Raw genomic sequence first — 26,736 nt, forward strand, 5'->3', positions numbered from 1 at the left:
GCATTTCTTAACAACATTAGTTCTGATCCTTGGTCCGGGTTCTTCTCTCCAGTGTTTGGGTTTTCTTTCTGCATGTTGACAACAGTCTTTCTGCAGTCATTGTATATCTAAAGAATGTTGATGATTTAAAAGAAAAACCAAAAAATCCATAGAGGGACTTTCATTAAACTCTAGTATTAGAAGATATCTAACACTGTCTTGGGTTTTTCACTATTTTTGCTGCAATTTTTATCAGATTATATAATTGCATTATATAGAAGTAAACAATTTATTTCCAATCCTAATTATATGTTTATAATTAACTGATACTATTCCCATATTACAAAGCTTACCTTTTCATGACAGCCTTGGTTATGACTGTGAGCTAGAGTAATCTGCATTTTTACTCCAAGCAGTGAATGGCTGTTTTCTTCTTCTGATATTGTAAAAACGCTCATTTCTCTATGTTATTAGATGACTTTTTAAAAAAGCTATTCATTTAGTAGACAAATGTCCCATTCTTGAAATGGGATTGAATGTTTGTTTTTTTTTCCCTTTTGCTTGGAATTAATTCTGCAATGAAATTGAATCAAAATCAGGAAAAAAAGGATCAATTTTAGAGCTATCAAAATTTTCTATAGAGATTTTTATTTTATCTCTTATTTCTCATTACATGAGCTGTATTTCATGCTTGTGTACAGATTAATGTGCTTTGCTGGTAATTGCTTATTAAAAATAGATAAATAAATTATTAGCTCATTATGAAAGATGTTGTAGTACCAGTAACTTTAATTATAATTTATCTGCTGTGTAAGTAATCCTGAAAAATATTATGGGATAACATATTGGTATTGCAATTGCTCTCTTGTAGTGCTAAATGATTAACATTGAAGACCTCAAGGAGCAGGTTCTCCTGGTCTCTGTGAACACACATTCTTCAGATCTGACCTGAACCAGTAACTGGGCCTGTCATTAGCTCAACACACAGGTGGAAATGCAAATCCTCAGTGGAGGGAACAGTCGATCTTCTAGGACACAATTTGGAAATGTGGTCCACCTTTCGAACTGTTTAATATTTTTTCTACTTACTTTCTTTGAAAATGGAATGTTTTCCTGTGTATACAGACCTGCTTAGTGCTTGCCATTTTTCACATGAATAATACTTGCAGCCTTGTCTCTTAGAATAGGTAATCATTGTTGTAACAATCTTGGTGTTTGCATGTATAATAGATCTTTTGGATTTCTGATTTATGGGGGCTTGAGTCTAACGTGATAAAAATCACGTATGTAATATTTGTCATTACAGCTGAGGCTTGTGAAATGATTGAACTGTGACTTATTTCTTAAGAGGCCATGTATTTAACTTTTTCATTTAAAAATTGTTTTTAAAAAACAGTGCAGCATGTAGCCTGAGACATCTTCAGGAGGCAAAGTGGCCAGGTGTCAGTTTTGGCCAGGTCTTATTGCACTGCATTTTCCTGGTATTTTTTAAGGAAATATTAAATTTATATTCTTTTCACTGAAATATTAATGGTTATTGATTACAAGCACAAAATTACGGTTACTGTTTTTATCTTTAGTGGAGCCAAAATACTAGCACCTGATATTTTCAGTCAGCCATTTCTTAAACTAATGAGAATTTAGAAGACTTTAATGACAAAAATGGGTTGTCTGGCCAAGTCAGGACAAACATTCCAGCAGCCTTGGTAGCACCAAAGTTTGTCCTGAGAACCCACACAAAAAGTGATGAATTCTCACCTGCCTCAATCTGACCTGGGGTGGCAATGGCAACTTTACTTGGAGAAGACTCTTGGCCTTTGTTTTCTCAATGTCCTTAAATGTAAATCTGCATCTCAGTTATTTATTTGAGTGATCCAGGACCAACATCAGTTCCTCATGGTAGCGTATAGAAATGGGGCTTACGAGACAGCCTCCAGCCTTTGTGAAATGCTGTCAGCAAGACAACTGACAAATGTTTCCAGTTGGGTGAAAAATTCCGGAGGATCGTGATGCATATTTCATATCCTTATGATATGAAATCATTATGATATGAAATAATAAGTCTCTTAAAAGTGTCTTCATAGGCATAACAAACACTTGCTTCCCCTGCAGGTGTGGATCCCAGAGAAGTTGCAGCAAGCCTCTGACCAGCAGGGTGCTTTGGTGCTTCTCTGTTCCCATGTGCTGAGAAAGAGCATAAAGTATCCCCATGTGAAAAATGCGATGGAAGTCTAATATAGTTTGACTGGATTTGGCTTTGTCTGGTATTGGTAAAGCCACTGGGCATTCATAGAATCACAGAGTGGTTGGGGTTGGAAGGGACCTTGAAGACAACTTAGTTCCAAACCCCCTGCCATGGGGGCCCCCTGCCACTAGACCAGATTGCTCAGAGCCCCATCCAACCTGGCCTTGAACGCTTCCAGGGATGGGACATCCACGACTTCTCTGGGCAACCTGTTCCAGTGCCTCACTATCCTCACTATAAAGAATTTCTTTTTAATATCTAATCCAAACCTGTCCTCTTTGAGTGTAAGTATCATAGCTGACTTGGGCCTATTTAATTGTCAAAATATACCAATTATTACACAAAATAATCTTGGTCAGTATGGGGAATATGAAGTTTTTTGACATTTTTTGTTTGTTTGGTGGGTTTTGTTTGTATGCTTGTTTTAACTGTTAACACTGAGAGCACTTCTATGAGTAGGATTTGTAAAATTGATGCTGAAAATTTATACAAGTCTGTTTAATCCTTTTTCAGATTTTCAATTAAAACAGTCCTGTTGGTCAGGTGAGCTGTACGGTTGATCTGGGCTCACTTCCTGGGTATTCTGGGCCCTGTGGGGGCAGCACTGTGGCGGGAGAGGGGTAGTAATCAAATGTATCCCTTCATCCGTAATTCCAGATAGCTTGGAGTTTATTCCAATATGACCAGCAGTAAAATGGTTAATAATATTGATTTTAGCAAATGTTTTGGGCTGTTTTCTTGCAGAAATAGGAAGATCCCACTTTTTTGGCTTACATTTACCATTTTTTCTTGAATTCTGGTATCTCATGCTGCTGCCAGAGAGAGAATCACTTGCACTGTTCCGATCACTCTTTAATTTTCCATTTCGTAGTTGGTTCCTAGTGCCCAATTGCTGCTACACATTTAGTCCAGACCTCTTGTGCTATTATGATACTGATTTTAGCCCATACAATAACTTTTCAGATTATTCCAAAAGAAAGAGAATTGATATCTTGAATTTCAGTAATCTTTGTAATATTCCAGAAAAAAAAAAAATAGAATCATGCACTATTGGATATTATTATTCAATTAGAAGAAAAGATCAGGCAGAAGAATGTTGCAGAAATAATGCTTGTTTTTAGATGGAATAATTTGTTCATTCCAGCATCTGCATGTACACAGTCATCAGGGAGTTATTGGGCTACATGTGTTTTTTTGAAACATCTGTCAACTAAGACAGAGATATAAATGCAAAGTGTTACATTGGTTATATTTGTGGATTTCTTACATTTCTTAGTGGAATTTCATTTTGTGTGATAATCACTGCAGAGTACGGAAGTAAAAATAAGATTACATTTTTGTGCATGTACCACTTCTTTGGACAAATGACTTGTCCCATTCTCTTCTAATTGTATTGTGACATCACATACATGAAATGGAGTAGTATCATTTTTGACTCGGGTATCCTGCTGTCAGTGTGGAAAGAAGCATGTCATGTAAGTGCTTTTTTTTTGTCCTTTTGTCCCAGTAATGAAGTAACAGGCTCTGGAGGGCCTTTAGCTACTCTAAACAGTTTGATGACGTTGTTGCTGATTCCTGCAGCCACACTGCAAAACTCATTTCATTGTTGTATAGTAAGTGGGCTGCAATCCATTTGACAAAATGCCTCACTGCATGACACTTAAGTGCACTGTATTGACTGTCCTTATTCAGTGTTAGTACATTGTTACCTGATTTATAGAAATTATTTACCAGGCGAGCTAACTTGTGGGCTGTGTAAGTGCAAGATTTCTAATGGTTACCTGATACACAACATTAACACATTTCTATGGTAGTGCTTTAGGCAACTGTACCATTCCACACTGTTGACCTATATTTGTGATATTTGACATTTTTGATAAATACTGTCAAAGATAATCCATCACAGGATGAGTTTCCAGAGTTTCAGGATGTTTGTTAAACCCTCATAACTCAAATATAGAAGTGTTTCAGAAAACAGTATTTTACGTTCCTAGGTTGAGAAACAGGTTTGCCAAATAAGAAGATTGCTAGAGAGTCATTTCCAGAAGAATAAAGTTGTCTTCAGTTAATAGAGTATGTGCTCCAGATGAGACTGGGATGCAGCTGCCTGTTGCCTGAGTGATGCCTTTTCCTGGTCTTAAAATCAAGAGTCAAACACTGTTAGAAGGGAAAAAGGGATTTTACCTTGGTATTTATTTTAAGGATCCTTAGGTGCGCATGTCCAGGTCGAATGCACCGAAATGCACACCCCCAAAAGATCTAAATTATAGGTCTTACTAATTAACATATCTATCAAAGATTCCCCAATGAGAGGCTTGAAGGAGCCCCCCTCCCCAAGGAATCTTCCCCTGGATGGTTCTATCTTGGTTTACAGAATATGTTCTGGAGAGGACCTTGGGGTCTGGGGCACACTAACCCCTAACTACGAAGCTTCTAAAATGTTTAATCTCCTAGCTTAACAAATAAGTCTAAGAATGTAGGCTAAAAACACTAAGAATACAGAAGTTGTAAAAAGGTATAAAAGAGGTATAAAAGAAAAGGCAAAAAATCATCATGGCGTGACGAGGACCATATGTTTCTGTAGGTTGCATCGTTAACTCCCTCCCATTCACATTTGGGGCAACCACCATTATAATAGAAAAACAAAATGTGGAGTTAGCTTAGCACTGCCTATGGTGTTTAAAGATTTGAATTACTTTCAAGTTGAGAACTGTTTTTGAAATAATTTAGTCATTAAGACCCGTCTGCTGATCTCTTATGTGTGCAGTCCCTCAAGACGCATGTCTTTTTCTCTCCTGTTGTTCAGCAGCTCTGTGAAGTCAAAGAGAATTGCTTTGTGTGTTTTGATATAGCTAATAAGGCAGTCAGAGTGCTGAGGACCTTGAAACAACCCAAAGAACTTTAGCTTGGCTTAAAAAATCTCTGGATAAATGATCTTGTTGATGGGGAAGCATTATGAAAGAAGCAAGTTCGCTGAAGTGCATTACTTGAGTAATGCTTAAAGCAGCTGTAGTTCATTCACGTGTTTCATACAGTTAAATACAGAGATAAACTGTGCACCCTTCTGTTTAACACTCAGTGTAAACTGAATACATAACTAAGTCTCCTGCATGCCTCAGGCATTTCTCTGCGTGCTGCATTATCTCAGCTTCACTCGTGCTTCTCTAGATTTAGACTGAAAGGATAGCACATTAGCAGGGTGGTTTGTGGGACTGCAGCTTGTGTCTGCTGCTGAACTGCAGGGTCTGCAACACCCCTGTAAGCAGCCTCTTGGAGGAAGGCCTCCATCTGCTTCATGTCGTAGCCCATCATTTTGGAGATGCAGGCAGAAAAGAGGTTATTGATGTTCAACAGTATCAGCACAGAGACATCTATCAGAGGAAGCATGGATGAATTCATGTGCACATGGATAGGCAGGATAATGGGTGGATAGGCATGGAGACCAGAATAATGACAGCATGTTGCTGGACCATATTTTGAGATACTGGAACTAAGAGATGCAGCAGGGGAATTGCTGGGGTTTGTTTGTTCTCATGAATTGTAGTTCTTAGTGCTGCTGCTTAAGCTGAGGTAGTTGTTCATTTAAGATGCAGCATTTCCAGGTTTTTTTAGGGACTATTACTTTTTCTAGGTTGAGCGAGAACTTCCTCTCAACTGAAGGGTGTTGACACACGGTGGTCCTAAATATAGTGGGAAGTACTGTTTTCTGAGAGGGAATGGAGGCAGCTCTGGAGTATGAAACCACATGTACAGTCTGGAGGAGTTACATAAGGACACTGCTGTTTGCAGAGCAGAGGCTTGCTGCTACAATTAGCGCTGCTTTACACTCTTTACACTACAGCCATTGTGGCCATTAAAGAATAGCATTGGAACATGATTTTTTTCCCCTCTAATATTTAAAATTTCCTACTCACTGCATCTGCTCTCCCTGTTTTCCTGAGAGCAGTGGTGGTTTTGTATGAGGCAGGGACACAGAGAAATACAAATGAAGAGTAGTTGCAGTAAACATGGGGCAACTTTTTGGCAGTATTCTTAGACTTTGGACAAGCATGAGGTGTGCGAACGTATTCACTGATGGGCACATTTCCATTCAACAGAGATTTTTTTCATTGTGTCTGATAAAAGTAACAGAACTCCAGGGCAAATTTTTTCCACCCTGTGTTTCTTGCACAAAGATGATTCTACGTGATGCAAACTGTGGGACTTATTTGGAGATTAACTGTGTGTGTGAATCTACACATACAGGTAACCAAGGGCAACCACCAAACCACAGCCAAAATGCGAAGAGTAGGTTTATTTCATTACCTTTCTAACCACACCAAGTGACAGAGGGACAGGGACGTGGCTCTGTTCTAGCCAGCAGCAGGGGAGGGGAGGGCTCCTGCCTCTTCATAACACAAGGCTACCCGCATGTCTGTGAGAGTGTGTTGTCTCTCCACAGGAATTCTACTTCTCAAAACAGGCAGAGGATAAACAACGTTAGGCATAATAAATGGAGTTTTCCCACACCAACATTTTTAGCATTCCCAGCTGCAAGGTCACTTTGAGCAAAACTATTCCCTCATCCTCTGCCAAATCTTCCAGTTTTAACCCTTTTCTAGCAACACTGTGAAAGGCATGGTGAATAGATTTAAAAGTGGTAACATTTATTCATTGTACAATTCCTGTTTTCCCTTCTTGCTCCCTCTAAGCGTTCACTGGCTGTTTCTCACTCTTTTCCTCATTCATCCCATGAATCACTTTAATGCTCATCATTCATTGTTTGCATGCACCTCTGCATTTCCTTCTTCAGTCTTCTCATCCCCTTCCCTTTTCTTCTTTCTGTTCTTCTGCGTTCTCTTCATTTCGTTTCTGTTTCTTCTTTACTCATGTTTGAGTCTATTTTTTTCAGTTTTCCACACCTATACAGGCTCTAGTTTCTTCCCTCATTTTACAGTGTTTTTCCTCTGATCTCACCTCTCATTTTCTCTGCTGATTTTTTGGCTCGCACAGCTCCTTGTCTGCTCAGCCTGTCTAGAGGACTAACTTGCTAAGAGGTTTAAAGAGAAAATGGCTTCAATCTGAATAGATCTTCATTTAATGACTGCCATGTGCTCTTTTAATAATGTGGTTTTTATATTATTTCAGGTCTTAAAAATTAGCTTGATTGGCCACCGGAAGCGTGTTCTGGCATCTTTGGGAGACAGGCTTCACGAAGATCCTCCTCAGAAACCACCTCGGTCAATAACCCTCAGGGTGAGTCCTCATGAAAATTTGTTTGCATTTCTTGATAAGTCAGCAAGGGTTTCATAACATTCACATGAAAACAGTGGCTGCTTTGAGTGGGGTCCAACTTACCTCATTTTGGAGGTGTACAATATGGACATCTTAGGCTGACCTGCTCTGTCACACTTCCCCATATGGCCAGCGGAGATATATTGACATTTTTACAGGGTGATGCATCTGACCTGCTTCAGATGTCTGCCTTAGGATAAGTAGAATCTTAGAAGTACCATCTTATCTTTGTTAAGAAACTAGCTCAGGACCAGGGATGTAAAAGCTGCACATCTACATTTGCCTGCAGGAATCCCAGCCCAACTGATCGATATTGCAGGAGAGTTACCAATTTCCTTTCATGTTTTTGAATGTTTGCACTTACTTTTCAAACATGTGCTTTAGGCTTTCTTTAAGGAGAACCTCTTGAAATTGTTGAGATAAAAATGCCATTAAGGCATCTCTGTATATCAAAAGTTTCATCATGTTTTTATTTTCATTTATATTCCCTCTTTCAGAAACCTTGTTGCAATGTCCCTGGGGTTTTTCCACACTTGACCACATTTAATCTCCTCTTATTACACCACCTTCACTCGGTTTCTCAATCCAATGTCTTTGCTTACTTGCTGTCTGCAACTCTTAACGAGTTGTGGTCTGATGACCAGTTCCTCCTGAGTTCTCTCCAACAGAGTTCATAGCAACATTTTAATTTTGATATTTTAGGTCACACCTTTTGCATTTGATTGGATCTGATTATTTTCATGGGGCTGCATTTCTGATGGGAATCTCATTTGGGATTAAATCTCAAAGTCAGAGTGTCCGTGCTCCCAAGTTAGATTTCGTGGTGTAAAGAGAAAAACAGAAAGACAGAATGAGGGCTTATTTTTAAGTGCACTTAAAATTTCGGTGACCAGCCTGTTTTCACCCTGCATATTCTCAGATGCCCCATACAGAAATTTTAGATCCTATCCCTTAATTCAACCTATTCTCAATGCCATATTTAAAAAGGTCTGACAAGTCTTTAACATGCTCTAAGGCACACTGAGCAAACATGTGGATGTTTTTCTTGTATTTTATTTTTTAATGCATTTTGTGAATGATTCCTAATGTATGGCAGGTGTTAAAACACTCCAAGGAAAGAGAAATAGATGAAAAGGCACACTTTTTTCCTCAATGCCTTCAGTACTCTGGACTGCATAATTAATTCCTCTTCAGCAAGTGAGAAAGTTTCCACAGTCCACATTCTTGGTCAGAACTGTATATTCTCAGTTAATATGGAAGAGAAAACCAGATGTCCTCCATCTGTAGTCAAAATGATAAAAAGTAGTCTGCTGCTGCACAGCTAGAGCTACTGATGCGGGCCAATGCTTAATGTTATTTATCACCTCTTGGAATTGGAGTCTTCACAGAGAATCCTAAAGAGGAGGACATGCATTTGGAATAAAGTTTTTCTTTCCCATCAACTGCTACTATGCCATTTCACGTGAAACAAAAACAACAAAACCAAAGAAAGTTTAGTTTGTAGTCTGCAATAATTTGTGTCTTGAAAATTGGCTTAAATAAACTGCTGCTGCTATGAGATTGATTCATATAGAGTCATAGAATAGTTTGGAGTGAAACGGACCTTAAAGATCATCAAGTTTCAGCCCTCTTGGCTATGGGCAGGAGCACTTTCCACTACATCAGGCTGCTCTACATCAGTAGAAAATATAGTTTGTTATTTAAAGTCTACTTTTACGTTCCCAAGCTCAAACTAAGCAATGCTAATGCTTCATCTTTTTTGACTGTTTTTGTATTAGCTTTTAAAATATTTCAAAGTAAAAGGTTAAATATTGAGGAAAAGCAAAAAATCTTTAAAATCTTAAAAATATCCACAACATATGTTATTCCCTGTTGTATGTTACTGTGTACTAAGGAAACACTGCTTCAATTTCAATTATACTCAAATATACTATATTCAAATATATATATACACACTATGTATCTGTTACATATATATATACACACTATATACAGATATACTTTTCTATACACAAAAGTGTAGAAATTGCTGGATCTCAGGTTACCTACGCAATCTTGCTTTCTTTCCTGGAGTGCATGACAATCTTTAATTACAGGACCAGTGTCCATGTTGTTTATGGGAGCCCTTCCTCACCCAGTCAGCACTGGAGGCTGGAATTTATACTGGAGGACCAACAATTTAGGCAGAAAATTTGGAGGAGAAATGTTACAATGGTAATGATAGTTTAACACAATTGTTAGTTCACTGGAGACAATTCTGGGTTTTTTTAGACAAACACCTATGGGACATGAAGTGTGCCCAGGCAGCTTGGGGAAGGATCTTTTAAGCTCTCTTCCAGCCCTGACCTTTGTGGTTCCAGCAGCTTTTGACAGTGGAATATATGGTCAGACATCCCTGCAGGTCATGTGTCCTTGCACTCACAGCTGGGTAGAAACATGGCAAGAGTACCTGGTGACTAACAGTAGCCTGGTACTCGGCCATGGTAGCACCTGCAAGGGTGTCCATGCCTGGTCTGCAGGTTTGTTTAAGGAGATGAGAAGGTGGGTGGGAGTGAGGAAGAAGAATGAAGGAAGAATGGGAGAGAGGCTCATGATTGAAGGAATAGCTGTACCTATGAAAATACAGATTTACACCTGTTTTTTCCACAAAAAACTTGGATAATGAATGGGAAGTTATTTAATTGCCTCCTGAAGAGTCACTAATTGTATGTTACTGACAATCTCCATATTTGACTAAAGTCTTGAGTCTGATTTATACAAGTGCTGAGCACACAGTGCTGAAAATTAGATCAACAGAAGTGGAGTTTGTAACTCAAGCACTTGGGAAATCGAGCAATAGATGTTGTAATTGAGTGACTGGTACTTTCTAACGTTTGCCTGTGTGTCTCAGGTCACCCACACTAAAGCAGTGATTATAAAATGCCAGAAGTCACAGAATGTGGTGAAAATGAATTGATTGACATTTGTAAAGCACTTATGAGCATCATGAATATGATGATATTAATCATCCTATCTTCAGAGCAGGATTTGAAAAGAGTTTAGGAGAGAGGTTTGGGGCCATGAAATGAGGCAAGAATAAAATACTGACTACACGGTAACTAATGATAACGCGGTGCTGAGGATATGACAACATGCTGCACAGTTGAGGATCCATCTGTGCTGTGAAGGACAACTTTGAGAAAATAGCATAAAATCATACAATGACATACTGTTCCATAATGCAGAGGCATGGTAATTCTTTTATTTCTTGAGTTGGTATTTCTTGTCTGTATTGCCTTGCCAGCAGTCTTCCAATATAGATCTCGGAGTGAATTTCCTCTCGGAGTGAATTTCCTCTTCATATGCAGTTTGATAAAATATGAAGAGCTCGATGAGGGCAGGAATCTCTGTGTTCATCTGTCACTTTGATACACTGGTGGCCCTATCAACCTGCAACAGTGGGTGAATCCTGATTCAGAGCAGAGATTCTGCAGTAGGTAGCAGTCACTGGAGAGGATCTTGTTTGGTGCCCCTGTACTCAGGTTATTTTCAGAGCAGAGGTGTGTGCACCATGTTGTTAGGCCCAGGGAGGGTGGGTTTTAGAGATTATGCCTCACCAAACTTCCTGAGCATGTGCAGACTACAGCTTTTCAGAAGCTTTTAACTGGGCCAAATGTAGGTGGATTTTTGTGAAGGAGGGAAAAGATTATTCCTAAGAGGAAAACACTCTTTTCTTTGCCCTGGGAAATGTCAAGATCATAAAAATGTCAGATCATAGAAAAGCTAGAGAATTTTTAAAAAAAAATTTTAATCCCAGTTAATTAAAAATTACTAAAGAGCTATATTTTCCTAGCATTTTTCTTGTTGGCAACATGAAAAATACTAATCTATTACTTTGATTTCAAGGAATAATGTCGTATAGACTCCTACACTTCAAATATTGACATCAGGCGTTACTATGACTGGAACTTTCCTTTCCATTTGGAAGAGATTGCAACTCTCTGATTTCTTACAACAGATCTTGTTTCTTAACAGCATGGAGTAAAGTACCTTGATGCTTTTCAAAACTGGGCTTGCTTCAGTGTAATAATGCATGAATCATCCACTTTAATTCTCTCTTTAAAGAAAAACACAGCACTTTTTTACCTTCCACACGGGAGCAGGTTTTGCTTGCACCACTATCTTCAGCTCCCCTCTTGTTGCTCTGTGTTGAAGTAGAGCATTACAGCAGCAGGTGGTTTGGAGAATCTCTGCACTGTGTAAACATACTCCTGGGTACATTCTGCCCAGTAACCTACATCATGAGAGAGGAACTTTCCCATTCAGTTGCTGTGACAGAGTTTTCCTGCTCACACCGGGCAGTAGTCATGCAGACTGTCTGGACAGTACACTGTAGCTCCCTGCTCCTGCTGATGGAGCTCCAAGAGAGTGTGGAACGGTGGACCTGGACACCAATGTTTGTAGCTGGTATTTGAGCAAGGGATGTGATGTGCTGTGCAGGAGAGTAGGTGTTTCCAAACATACACACGATGCCTGGCTGTGGGCGGTGTGGTGGCAGATCCTGGCAAAATGTGTACCAGGAGGAGCTGTTTATTTATTAGGTAGAGTTTATGTATCAATTCAATGTGGTATTTGCACACTGGCTGATACAAGGCTACAGTTCAGTACAGGTAACAAGAAAAGCAGGTAAAATATTTGTACTCTGATGCTTTCATGCATTCCAGGAATTGGTATTTAACTTGTGTCTGATATCTGGTACTTCAAGTTAAAATGGATGTTCTGCAAAACCTATAAAAATTGCAACAAAGTGTCTATACTGCGTAAATGGACACGCATTTCTTTTTTCCAGCAAGAGATGTTGCTAGTGTTCAAATCACTTTCACTGCTCAGAGCAGCTGCTCAGAAGTGGTGAGAATGTATTTCATCTTACAAATAGCTAGTCCTAAATCATGGCTTTTTTTGGGCCTTGGCAAGAAGTAGCTCACTGTTTTATCTCTAGAAGAGGGTATATATTACACAAGGAGGTTTTGGAGAGGAAATTTGCCACTAGTTCATGTAAATAGTGAACTATTTTTCCTTCTACATGGGCTCTGCACTTCAGGTAGGAAATCTCCAAATTCCATACACAGTAACCTCTACTGCAGGAATTTTTCCATAATTTTTTTAGTGTGAGCCATTCAAATGCACTTATAAATGTGTGATTTGAAGTCAGCAATATGCTGTTCTTCTTATGCTGCATTTTTCTTTCTCTGTCCAGGAACCCAGTGGTAACCACACTCCTCCTCAGTTGTCTCCATCACTTAGCCAAAGCACTTTCACTACTGGTGGCTCCCTGGACGTTCCCCACATTATCATGCAGGGCGATGCAAGGAGAAGAAGAAATGAAAACTATTTTGATGATATCCCACGGTCAAAGCTGGAGAGGCAGATGGCACAGGTAGGACTAAAACCAGTGCCATTAAAAGGCTGGGCTTGGCTGCTTTTAGTTACAGGACTAATCCTGACCATAGCAGTAGGTTGTAAATGAAGGCTGAGTTGTGAATAACAAATGTTAACAATTTTTCCAAGCTGTCTGTTCCAGCTGTCTATATTTCAATTAGTGTAAATTGGTGTGTTGGTGTATAATTTCCCCTGAGAGGTGGAGGTTTGGGGGTGTTTAGATGCCTGGAGGCTGAGATGAAGGTGGCTTCTGTGCACTAGAGTGCACAGTCTTCCCCCAGCACTGACACTGCCTCTTGTTTTTGTAGTAAGGTGCAGATTCCTCAAATTCTGAGGAAGAAGATGGCATCAGTTCACTGCTGGAAACTCAGAGGACTTGAAGGGTGATGATTGCTGCATTCATTAATGGGAAGGGTCAGCATTCTGAAAAACTGTGATCTGGGCATATATTTTTATTATTTAAAAAAAAGATTTAACTGTGCAAAAATTCATTTGAACAGCACTAAACTCAACTGGATGTTAAATCAAACTGTTCATGAAAGAAAGCTTAAAGTAGCCTCCATCTCTAAATTTTTCCCCCCACCACTGAAAGAGTACTGATAATTTTAAATTAAGCATACATTGAGCAGAGTGATGCCACAGAACCATAGAACCATGTAGGATGGAAAAGACCCTTAAGGTCTTCAACCCTTAACTCAGCCCTTCCATGTTCACCACTAAACCATGTCCCAAAGGGCCACGCCTACATGATTGAACCACTTCCCTGGACAGCTCACTCCAATGCCTGACCACCCATTCAGTGAAGAAATTTTTCCTAATATTCAACCTAAGTGCAGTAGATTATACATGGACACCCTGTTGGTGAAAATGCTTTAGAATGAATTCAACTGGTTTTTGCTGATACTGATGATGACGAAAGACAGCCAGGTCTTAAGCTGCATGCTGGAAATAGGACTTTGACTTGCTGTCAGAAGCAGATGGGCAGCCAGGGCAGTTCCTGGAGAGACTCATTCCACAAAGGAGAGGGTTGCTGCATGCTTCCCTGCATGAGGCTTCCCAGCAGTGTTTCTGCCTGCCACAACCCAAAATAGAGCCTCTGTCCAAAATTCAGCCTCAAAATGGAAACAGCTATGCAAATAACTGTATTATAATGAACAAAAGGCTGCAGTCTGTCAGCTAATTACATGAACAAGAAGTAATTAAATAAACAAACAAAACAAGGTGCTGCCATTACCTGGGAACACAGAAACAAATTGAATTCCATTTGTTCAGAGAACATTTCTAGGAAAGTGAAATTGCATTTGGTTGGGTGGAGCTGTTGCCTTGCCCTTTTTAAATCTTATTTTCTGCTATATAATCTTCTTGTACAGAATTAAGGAGAAAGTTGCTGAGTGAATGAGCTTCTTTTCAAACCAAAGTCTGCTGGGCTTCTGTGGCAAGAGTAAGGCTGAGCTGAAGTCCAGCAAAGAAAAGACTAGTTCTTAACATGAAAATATTTTTTGAAGGTCATGAAATTTAGGTGTTTGAGCATAAAATGAACGCTTGCTCGTGGCTGAGTAGACTTGTTTGTCTAATTAGTTCATTTTATCACTTTGTTCACAAATCCCTATACTCGCTACCTCTTTTAGTCACTAACATTGAAGACAAAAAAAAAAAACAAACCAAACCAACAAAAAACCCCTATGCTAACAATTCTTTCTGACTCCATTTCACTCCTTTCTTTTACTGATATTCCCAAGAGGTATGACATACTCTCATAAATGACACCTGGAAATTTTCTTTGTGCTGTTGAGTACTGCATTTCCAGAAGGACTGTGGTACATTGTACGCCCAAAGACAAAACTGAGCAGCTATTACTTACACTGCTCCAAACTCCTCTAGAACCAATTAAGTGCTTAAGGGATTTTTTTTGTTATTGAGCTTTTTGGTTTTTTGGTTGGTTGAGGGGGTTTTTTTGCTGGTGTGGTTTTGGGGGCTTTTTTTGTTGTTGATGTTGTTTGGGTTTTTTGGTTGGGTTTTTTTTGTTGTTGTGGGAGTGTGTACCCACTGAATGGATGACTTCAGTGCCTTCTCTCTAACTTTAACCATGGAATATAGCTGTCATCCTTTGGGACTCCAAAGGGGAAAATGGATTCAGATGAAATCCATAAAACAGTGGTTTGTGTTGTTCCCTGAGCTCCAATCTGTTTGAAGTCTTTTTCAGCTCTGCCCCCAAATTCTGCATTCCTGATGTATGTAAAATTCCCTTTGACTTTAATGGGAAAGTCAATGACTCCCTCTGGTGATCATTCTCAATAAATTGGACTCACCCCATTAAGAGGCTAATCAGGGATTTCTTCAACCATTCTAGTCCAAAAATAGATTCTTAAATTTATTTTGTACAATATCTGCTCTGCCAAAATGAACTGTATTTCCTTCAGTCTTTTCCCCCAAAGCCCCTTTGAAATTAAAAGTAAAATAATTGTTTCTGCAAAATTAAGGAGATCTGACTGCTTCTTAACGTGAACCCTCTGCTCTGTATATTGTGGGGGGTTTGGGGTTTTTCTTTTCTCTAGCAACTTTCTCCTTGCAGTTTGCTGGTTCCTTTGGCTTGTGTCAGATCAACAGCAACTTCTGAACTGATACTAGTCCAGCTTCCCAGCTAGAATACTTCTCACATATAGAATGATCTAGAGGGATTATTTGAATTGCTTTGAGGATGTTCCTCTGTCTTAGTCCTTTCTTTGCTAGGCTGTTTGCATGCTGCTGTATGAATCTGCATGTTAATGGATGCTATAGTACACAAATGTGCACAAACACATCTTGGGTGCTGTGATGGTTTGAAAGTGTTTTAAGTGTGTTCTTGATGATGAGATTAATGGGCATTATTATGGCCTTGAAGAGAGAGGCCAACACGGTATTGGGAACTTACTTATTGTATTGCTTTCATGAACTTGATTTTATTTCAAAAATGTTAGAATAAGACTATCTTATCCTTAATTTAAAATCTAAAATCTGAAGATATTTTGAAACTGGATGTTTCCATCTTTACTATGGCCTGTGTTGTCACGAAACTGGTACAGGGAGTCATCAAGCATGTTGATCTTTGCATCAATCAACCAGTCTTCCTTAAGCAATGAGAACCGCAGGTTAAATCTGTTTTCCTTTGATGTGCTAGATGGGTTTAAACAGTTCTCTAAACCATAATCAAATCTGCTTGTAAGTAATACAACTCTTTGTTTCCTGGAGGAAGCAGTGATTTAAATTTACTTAATGTGGGTGGTTTTGTCTCAAGGCCAGCGTGTACTTTCATTCGCAGCTCCCTGGCGTACTGGTTGTGACCTAAGGGGAAAATCATAATACAAACAATGAGTCTAACCAATTTAGATTCCCCAATGGAATAGGTTTGGTCATCCAACCCCCTAGTTGATCATCCAGCTCCAAAAGTCTGTGATGTCTGGTTGTATAAATCATAACTGCCAAAATGGTAATACAGAAGGTTGTGAGATGGTTTGTTTTCCAAAAAAAAGGAGAAAAAAAATCTAGAAAGAAATGAGTAGTCTGAGTCATCACTGACTGTGGATGTTGAATTCTGAGCCTGCAAACTGTAGGTTAGTACGATCAAATTAACGTAGTTTAAAATAGCTGAGGTTGTTCTTAAGATTGGCTGAACCTTTAAAATAGAACTGAAATCATGCAGGCAAAGCTTGAGTACTTTGGAACCAAAATCGGTAGGAGGAGGAGTCCCACTGAAGGGATTGGGCTCTTTGTTCAGCCCTGAAATAGTTGCAGGGAAGAACTTTGGAGGTCCAAAGGAATCATAGCTAAGTTCATTAAAATACATCAGTTAAAATGTCACCTTTTTAGGTTTTGCAATTCTCCAGGCAGGAGAGAAGCTTTAGGTACTAGCTGCAAGCATATTCCAGACTGCCAGCCCTGAGGCTGTGGCTATTTATTGCGCCAGCCAGTGACATATGGTGCTTTTAGCCACCCTGGTCCATAAGACCTCCTGCCGTGGTGTTCAGAGCTCTGCACCCTGCCCTGAGCCAGGAGTGAGGGCCAGGAACATCTTTCCCATGGCAGGCATGCAGGGAGATGCGGGAAGCACCCCTGCCCACGGCACTCCTTGCAGAAGGAGAGCTGGGACAGTTTTCCCCCTGATGCTGTGACACGCCCTCCCCATGGTGCTGAACCGCCGCACAGCCCGAGCTAGGAGAGGTCTGTCATTTTGGGAGGCAGTGGGCGGGAGCCTCTCTGGGGGTAGTTCCAGCGTGTGTCTGCCTCTGGGAGGACAAACTGGTAGTGAGTCAGAGTAAGCCTCCTAGTAGGATAAACCTAGTCATGGGCCATATGGGGGCACCCCAGTGAGTTGTGATGGAAGGAAGAGATCTTTTAAGATCTGAGAGAGTTGAAAAAATTATTCACAAATGCTGACAGGAGAAGTTCTTTCCCAGAGTTGCTGAACTCAGACTTCATTTTGAAAGCCTTTCTGCGTTCTTCAGTCACATGGTCTGAGTGCTCTTGCAGGTTTTTTTTAAGTTTTTTTAAAATTTTTAATTTTTTTTTTTCCTAAAACACAAGATAGCTTAAATCTAAGGTCATTGTAATGACTGCACAGTAAGTTTGAAGTAAATCTGTCCTAAGCATTGGGATTCTGCCTTTTAAGATTATTTTGTAAGATACAATAATTCATTGCTGGGTTAGGATTGATAAGTAGGGGACAATCATTTAAATGGTTTGAGTACAGCAGATCCTTTACCTACAGAAGAGGAGAAATGTCATTTTAAAAAAGACAGAATTAGCAAAGGCAGTTTTATATTAAAATTGTGAAATATTTTTGCTTCTTTCTAAAGTAATACCTTCAACTCAGCAATGTCTTCCAAATACTTCACAGATACTAAAGCATTTGTATTTCCAGTGCATTGTCAGGCTGTGTGATTGAAAATCATACTTTCCATTTTTCAGCTAGGAAAGCTGACGTACTGGAATGTTGCTGGTTGAGTAAGATGACACAGAAAGTTTGAAGGAACCAAAAATAAAGAAGTCATCTTTAGTTTTGTAACTTTAAACCACAGTATGACTTGTTTTTATTTACTCGTTTCATGTTTTGTTTTCCCATCTCCTCTGCTTTTGAAGGATTTAAAGATTATTGTGAATGAAGAAAAATATGCCCAAGAGAATACTGGTGTGTAAAATGAGATTATCTAAGAAGCAATGAAGAAGGTTTTTTTATCAATGGTTGAAATTACTCGTGGAATAGTAGAATTCTTTACTAGTTGATTTATGAAGCAATAAATACAAAAATACAGTTCTCTAGATTCATTCTCTTGTTACTTCTTAGGCTTCTTATTTCCATGCTTTATAAGCATAAAATAGTTTATGTTGTGAGGATAAATAGCTATCTAAAAAAAAGTCAAATCCAAACAAAATGCTATAAGGTTCATATTTTTGGTGCATTATATTTTTAATATGGAAAGATGACTGAGTTGTGACAACCTTCAATTTAACATCAAAAGAAAAATGCTTAACTAAATCTAGTGCATGGTACAGGTATTGCTGGCAGTTGTATTTGTAGTTCACATAGATACAAATGCCATAGATGGCTGTATCTCAGTCTGTAAATTTCAGCTCATTTACATCCATAGATCCTTTGAGAATTGTGTATTTCCTAGAATCATAGAACCACCATTGGGTTGGAAAGCAGCTGAAAGATCATCTAGTTCCAACCTCCCTGCTCTGAGCAGGGACACCTCCCACTAGAGCAGGTTTCTCAAAGCCCCATCCAACATAAACCTTGAACACTTCCACGTGTGCGGTATCCAGCACTTCTCTGCGCATTGGACAAGTAAACTGATAAAGACATTATAAGAAATCTACTTAATTTCTGCCTGAATAGAGAGAGAGAATTTTTCAAGCATGTTACAGGAGCTAACATTTTAGGACTGAATTCATGTGAGGTCGATCCTACCTACAAGCTGCTTCAGCAAATGGAATTAAGAAAGCCGCTTCTATATTCAGTATTAATGTTCCAAACTTTAGCCATAAATACTACACCAAGAAAAGGACAAATGTTCTTCATTAATTTACTGTTTTTCACACTCAGTCTTGTGAACTAGAAGGTCTACATTGAAAAGATTGTATGAAAACTGAATTTTAATATCTAACATTTACATTTTTGATCTGCTGGAAAAAGCCATGCTTAGAGTTTGGGGGCACTTTTCTGAAAGAGCGTTTTAGTTGTTTGGGGGTGGGTATTTTTTGGCAGAAAGGTAGATACGTATACCTAGTGTTCAGGAATTAAAGTCTCATAATTTTCATTGGTGTTTGTGCAGAAGTTTGTATCCTCTCTGCAAGGCTAAGAGGCTGGAGTATACTGGTAGCTGGCAGCACCAGCAGAAGGGGTGTTGTCAATGAGAAGAAGCTGGGAAAGGCGGCAGAAGATCAGGAGTCACCAACGACCTCTACTTGGACCAGCTCAGGGCTGAACAAACTGTTTTCCTACCCAGAGCCATGCCCTGGTGTTTTCTAGACTTCTGTTTGTTGTTGTCACTCTCTCCTGGACTCCCTCCTTGCAATGCAGTGGCTAAAACTGAACGCCACCCCATATGAGACCTCACTGGTGGCTGCCCCATATGGCATAAAAGTTTCTTCCCATTATACTTTTATTAAATACCTGAAATTTTTTATATAGGAGAAGGAAATTCAGCAAAGAGCCACCAAGAGGGTTGTGAGCTAAAGCAGTTGCCCTCCAAGGAGAGTCTGGGCAACCAGGGCTGGCTGGAGAAGAGGTGGCTTTGGGTGTTAAAACTGAGAGAGGTACTGGACACCAAGAGAAACTTTCTCCCCATCTGGACAGGCAAACAGGGGGACAGGTTGTTCAGACTCTGTCCAGTCTCTGTCCTTGAGGTTTTCAAGACCTGACAGGATGAAGCCCTGAGCAATCTGGTCTCATCTCACATCTGCTTCTGCTTTGAGCTGGAATTGGAGTGGAGATTTCCTGAGCTTCCTTGCCGCATGAATTTTCCTGTGATTTATATCCTTATTCTTTTGAAAGACTGCTCTATCTAATTTGAAGTATACTGAAACTTTCAAATCTTTTTTGATCTCCCCCAACCTAAATCACTCTGCTAATTTATTTACTATTTTATTTCCATGTGTAGTCCTACTAAATTTCATCCGACTGATCTGTAGTTCATCAGATCTGTTTTCAGTTCTTACCCCATTCTGAAAAGTCCTTCACTTCTGGATCCTCCTTAGAGAGCATTGGCACTCCTCCAAGCCACAGCATGGAGCAGGTCCTTGCAGATTGCCTCAACATGTTCAGTCCATTTGTGCTTAAATACCAATAATCATTCTCGAAACGTGCTGCATCAGGAGTCACACAGTGTCCAAGCCTTGCTGTATTTCTCCTTGCTGCTGCTGATTTAATCGGCCAGTTTTCTGACACAGGAAGGAAATTTGATCTGAGATGATTCATACTGAATCATCTCATTCTGAACATCTTGATTTTTTCTTGGTGCATAGTAACTGTCTCAGTAGCACATGGCAGGCAATATTACACTTTTTCTTTGTTATTCTCAGTAATGTATGCATAGATATAAATATACACATGCATACATATATTCCTGAGTGTTTATTTCAGATGGCCAGGAGTGATGCCAGAAGGTCATGAGAACCACAGGATGGTGGCTGGATTTTTAAACATTTCTAGTCACTTATCTGGTCCTTGAAGTTAAGCTGCCTGAAACTTTCTGAACCTTCCTTTTCTCCTGTCTTAAATATTCTTTTAGCCCTTCTTTGCTCCTTTAGTATCTTCTATGACTTTTCAAGGATAATTGCACCTAATTTAGGTGATTCTTTAATATCTCCTAACATGCCATTGAGTGAAACTCATTGATGTAACTGTAATGAATACATCTGGACTGCCTTCCACCCAGCTCCTTCTCCTCCTGCATGTGCTGTCCAGGTATTCTTTTCTGTCACTTTCCTCCTTTCCTCTCCTTAGAAAGTATATGATTTCTGTGATCAGTCTTACAGTTACTTTCTTTCTTCAGATTATTAACCAAGTTTTCTTGTCTATGAGGCAGAAGCCTAAAGTTTTCCTTGGATAATTCTTTTCACCCTTCCTTTGCCCCTCCTGCCTGTCAGTTTGTTCCACCATGACTAGACAGGGAAACCTTTTATACATGGAAAACCACAAAAAGGATATGATAGCAGAGTTTTGTGACGTTACTCGTAAGCATTTATCTTTTGGGAAGTATTAAGATAACACCATGTTTGATACTAATCAGACAATAGATGATGCTGTTATTTTGCTCTTCTTTACCATATTACTTAGGAAAATGTTCTTCATTAAACTCTTTTTCACAGAACCTCTGTGTCAGTGGTATTGGGTGCCCAAGTGTATTTGTGTTTATTGTGGTGGAAGTGTATACACAGATTGAATTCTTTGGCTTTTTTTTTTTTGAGAACATATGTTTTGGGAGCTGAAAATTGTGAGTGATTGATTGAAGCCTAATCCCCATTCTTCCTTCTACTGCCTATTTTTTGGCCTCAGATAATCACTTGACCTTTTTCCTTGCCTTGGTTCCTTCCTCTCCAGCACAGGAATATGCAACTTTAAGTACTTCTCCTGGGCATTTCATAATTCATTAAAAAATTTAAGTACTTTGAAGATATAAAATATGTATCTAGTAAATGCTAAATATTTTTACAATGGTGTGAGGAAAAGGTTGATTTCTGAATTTGAATTCATTACCATCCCTAAAATTAATGTTCCATCTGCACTGCATTTCAGTACCTTAGTCATTCAAATATTAATGAATGCAAAACTAAATAATGAGTTTTGCATTGCTGCCCTTCTGATGGGGCATTCATGAAGTCGTGGGAAGTTCTCAGTCTTTGCTGGCCTGCTTGATTTATTGTTGATTGTGTATTAAGATGATTTTGCTTAAGCCTAGATCCTTCAAAATTTAATTCTGGAGGTAGGTCTGTTTGACTGGGGGAAGTTCACTTGAACAGTTCTTGAAGCAAAGGCTTGGACCCAACGCTTGTGTCTCATAGGTGAGTGCTCCAAACATCTACATTTAGGCACTCTTCTTTCCCCCATTTATAAAAGGGGTTGAAGACAGCCTGTCTTCTGCTGCTGCTTTAACCTGTGAAACACAAAGGTGAACTGCAAAGATGTGAGTTCCCCCAGTTGGAAAAGGGCATCAAATTGAGAATTCCCAGTTCCTGGAGGGAGTACCCTAACTGCTGTGCTTCCATTTGGGAGAAGATGGGCTGGGGAGGGAGGGCCAGGATGGGGTACCATTGACAAGTGTAAGAGAGGATTAATTGCCTGCCCTCTTTTTAGATGGAGCAACTTGAAGCCTGCGCACACACGTCTGAGCTAGCACCAGGGCAGCTGAAGGATGTGCCCAATGTCCCGACACCTTTAGGTGCCGCAGCACACGGGGCTGTGGTGGCAGCCGTGCTGTCGGTGCTGCAGCCCCACTGGGAGAGCCCCACACGCCTCTGCTGCGCAGGGATGGGCTCTGGGTCACGACCGAGCTGGCTGTGGCCCCACACCAGTCCCTAAAGGCAGGTCCTGGAGAGGTGCAGGATTTAAGGGCACACTTTTGTCTCAAGGATACCGTGGTGCTGAGAAGTGGCTGCACAGTGTGGCAGCATCATGGCAACCCCTTGTCAGCGCTGGGGAGAAACAAAACGTCTGCCAGCATGTGGTACCCTGCTGCATTCCTTACTGCTTTCAGTACCTCAGTGTGTACAAATAGCAGTGCAGGAGGTTTTCTTGGGTACCTTGATTACCAGATGCTTGGGCATGCTGCACCAGCATGGAAATGCCTTCTCTTTGCTCTTCTCTTAAAAAGCAGAGGCACAGCCTTCCGCCATGGACTCCTATTCAGGAATCTTCCCCTCCTCAGGCAACAGATATAGGCATCATAGTGATGGGCATGGCCAGAACATCCAGAAGTTAGTTTGCTTGACATACACAGAAAAAGGTTATTGGTAACTACTAGTGCAATGTCCTAAGGATGGTACAGCAGAAGTAGCTGCAGCAGTGTTTGCTGCTGGCCTTGCACTGAGACTGTGTTCATCACATGGAGGAGGACTAGCTTGTAGTAAGTTGCAGAGGACGAGGTAGAAGACTGAACAAAAGTCAAAGTTTTAATTAGCTAATGATGTCAAAATGTAGAGCCCTGCACATCACGAAGGAGAAGCAAAGAACTTAGAAAACAAGATGAGGGATGTGGAATTAACCACATATGTGGAAGTTTTACAATTACTGAAGCTGGAGGAAGGGATGTGTGCTCATGCATTTCAGATGATGAAGGAAATAAGGGACAATTAACAACATTAGGCAGCCACCAGGCTGTCTGGCAGCACTCTTTAGTCAGTCCAGAGGATGCCAGGCTTCCCTGACAGTAACCAGAAGTGGTAACTTACTCTGTCACCAGCCAGGCAGCCAGATTGCAGGCTACAAAAGGTAAGAGCATTTTAAGAAGAGTTGCACTTCTTCGGATTGATTTGAGCATTGGTGCTAAACTCCTGCTGCTGCTGCTGACAAAAACCAGCAATGCATGTTCTTGATGGTGTTAAATTACTGATATATTAATTGCTATCTCTTCTGGATGCTGCAGTTCCATTTTTCATGTCTGTTTATTGCCTTTTGTTGCTGCCTGCTGAAGATAGCGTGGGCAGATCCTACGTCTGATGCTTTGTTTTAGTTGCCTGGCTACTGTAAAACGTTATCTTAGCTTTTGCTGAGGTGCCACAGATGCTTTATTGATGATTGTCCAAACAAGGAAATATATAAAAGATGCTGGTGAATGCTGTGCTTGCCTAGTTCTGCTGCTTTTGCTAGAGATGCTACAATATGCTTACTTTGCTTCACTACTACAGGTTCTCTGTATAGTAATGTAGAGGGTAGACTGAAACCTTTCATTTACACCTTGGGGTCATGGTCAATGCCAAAGGTAATATTATCTGTATCATAGTATGCAAAGGAACTGTTGTTGGAAGGAGATGGTGGGCAGCTGCTTCACTAAATTGCAATGCATTCATTTCTGGTAATTGTTATAAAGAAAATGTATTTTTCCTGTTGATTGTGTTGCCAGATTTTTCCCTTCCTTTCTCCCTGTGAACGTCTCCAACAGAGAGAAATTTAAGTCTCAAAACTTACTTGGGATGTTGACTCCAAACTTCTTCCCTGCCAAAAACTGAGAGTAACCAATATTTCTTCTGCTCTAGGCAGTTTCTATTTATGCTTGCATAACTTTATCTCTTTACATCACAAGCACTTCTGACTAAATTGTTTTCTTGTACTCACAGTCTGAAACCTCTTCTAAAGTCTCTGAATAAGCTGTGTTTCTTTTCAGTCAGTCCAAAAATATTTTGTCAGCAAATAAAAAAATTACTTTTAACAACTGTTTTACTTCCTTCTTTAGTATTATTGCAAGCCTTTTCTTAATTATTCTTGCCTTTTGGCAGTTGCAGTGCATTAATATTTACAAGATGAGATACAGTTTTCTGTTTATATTAGCAGTCTTCGGTCTGTGAGATCTGGACCAACCAGAATGCAGGATATCCTTTCTCATCGATTCATCAGGTTCATAATGTAAGATACAGCGATAAATGGCTATGTTGTCACTCTATGGATGTACAGTCTGTTGCCTTGGTGTTCTCTACGGGTGTCATGTTGCTGAAATGACAGAAGCAGTCCGTACCTTGTCCGCCGCGCGGGGACCGTGTGTGCGCGCATTCGTGTATCGTGCCGTGTGGTTAGCGTATGTCGGCTCCATGGTGTGCATACGTACAGGACGGGGGGTGCTGCCAGCAGCCGTCTCGCCCGGGGGAGCTTTGAATTCTCTTCCTGATATTTTTGTTCCCTCACTCTTCCAAAGCGGGAAACCGTGTAAACAGCTCGGTTTGCACAGTTTCGCCCCCGCAGTGTGTTGTGCTGCCCTCTCTGTGTTGGTCTGTAGGCTTTGCCCAGCTGTGGTTACACACTGCCTTTGCAGAGGCACTTTGGGGGAGTTGGAGGTAATGCTGATGGTGCCCTGAATTTTTGTCACTTCTGTGGCAGTCACTGTGCACGTGAGAGCAAACCTGGTGATCTGTACTGCAGACTGGTAAGGATGACAGCCAGTTGTTCAGCAGAGTATTTGAGAGCAGCTGTAGATTTCTCCTAATTCTGTCATGACTCCTGGGAACATTTCTGCCAGAGAGGGGCCATTTTGGCTACTGAGCGTTAGAAGTTTTTTAAATCTAAGTACACCGTGTTTCCATTCTTTCAAAAGCCAAACATGTAAGGAGCTAAAAAAATGTGTCTTTCTCTAGGAATTAAAACATAAGCAAATAATAAGGATTCGACAGATCTGCAGAACATTTAAAATTTTTACAGGGAGAAAATTATAAATTTTTCAGCCAGAACTGTTGTATCCATGTGTGCTCCAATTTGTTGTTGTCATGGTGACTAATACACATTACCATAACCAGGCATGAGGCTTAACAGGTGAAAAGTTATAAGATGTGGTCCTTGTTAAAAATAACTACATTCAAACCACTCAAAACCAGGCCTTCTTGGTTTTTTTCTTCCTTTTAGCATGGAGGCTTTTTAACTTGACATTTTTATAAAAAGACGAGGGAGGTGTTAGATTTTTATAGAAGATTTATTGAGGTTACTTCTTATCTGCAACTATCTCTGCATCCAGGTGCCTTCAATACAAGTCAAATACACTTCTCAGGGAATGGGATAAATGTGCAGCAATTGTAGAAAAAATTGTAGAAAAATAATAGCTGTAGTCTGCTTCAGTTGCTCTTTTGACATCAAGCATCCAACCCTTTCTAGAGCACTGAGAAGTGCCTATCTGCCCATCTTTGGGGTTAGAAAACCCAGCAAGAGCAGAGGTATTGGTCTCTAAGGCTATTAAAAGTTGTCATTGTAAAAGTATTGAATCCTTACCACTCTGACACTTGCCTTGAGACCATTTTCTGATTATAAATTCTTTATCTGCAAAATGCAGAGCAAAAAAAGCTTCTTTTTCAAGTTAGTAGAGGCCAAAGAGAGTTAGGGTGCTGGTTAAAGTCACAGGGAGGTTAGAATACTAAAACACAGGCATTACAGCAAAACCCATGTGATAAATTGCACAGCTGTCTGATGAGCTGTAAAGCTAGATGAAGAAGAAATTATCTCTTGCCTTTCTACTTCATCAGAGAGATAAATATCTCCATCCATATATTGTGTCATAAAAAATACATAAGCTTAAATGTTTGATTATTTCTTATAATTGCAAATTAAATATTCAAACCAGAAAATCGTTATCCTATCATATCTATTTTTAAAACTTAAATCAAACATTATAGTTGGTCTTGCACGGCAATTTATGAACATTTCTGTACTGCCTGAAAAGTGTATTAGGTGCTTATGAAGGACCAGAATCTCAATACATCACCCATGAATTGTTCCACATCAACTCCCTGGATTTAGGACTACTAGTAATTAATATTTTTCTTCCCTGACTTGAGCCCTATGGTTTCAAGTCTTCTCTTGGTCAAAGATGGTCCTATTCTGTATTTTGCCTGATATTAACTGTCATCATCACATCTTAAATCTCAGAATTTCAGTATCTGATTAGAGCCAGTCCGCTGAGGAGCTCCCGTTCTTCCTGTTAAAATTTTTAGATATGGATTTATGAATGTATTCAGCTATCTAAATCTTGTTTAAAAGCTTTTCTTCCCTAAAAAAAAAAAAAAAAAAAAAAAAGGAAAGGAAATTGGGTGGGGAATATGTAGCAGGAATTACACTTCTAAACATCTTCATGGATCTGGGCTTTGGA

At 39.8% G+C, this 26,736-nt stretch overlaps 1 protein-coding gene across 4 annotated transcripts in view; it reads left to right on the plus strand.

The window, feature by feature from the left end:
- Positions 1-26,736, plus strand: part of ANKS1B (ankyrin repeat and sterile alpha motif domain containing 1B) — a gene marked incomplete at both ends in the record, with an annotated part of 412,015 nt that overhangs the window by 356,084 nt on the left and 29,195 nt on the right. For 3 of the 4 annotated variants that reach the window (XM_082280940.1, XM_082280941.1, XM_082280942.1), the window contains 3 exons: positions 7,352-7,459; positions 12,735-12,914; positions 24,441-24,515. In XM_082280940.1, coding sequence (XP_082137066.1) covers positions 7,352-7,459; positions 12,735-12,914; positions 24,441-24,515 — 363 coding nt within the window. The remainder of the gene's footprint in view (positions 1-7,351; positions 7,460-12,734; positions 12,915-24,440; positions 24,516-26,736) is intronic. The other variant, XM_082280943.1, reaches the window with a different exon arrangement.

The sequence above is a fragment of the Coloeus monedula genome, assembly GCF_965178545.1.
Source record: "Coloeus monedula genome assembly, chromosome: 4".
Lineage (NCBI taxonomy): Eukaryota > Metazoa > Chordata > Aves > Passeriformes > Corvidae > Coloeus > Coloeus monedula.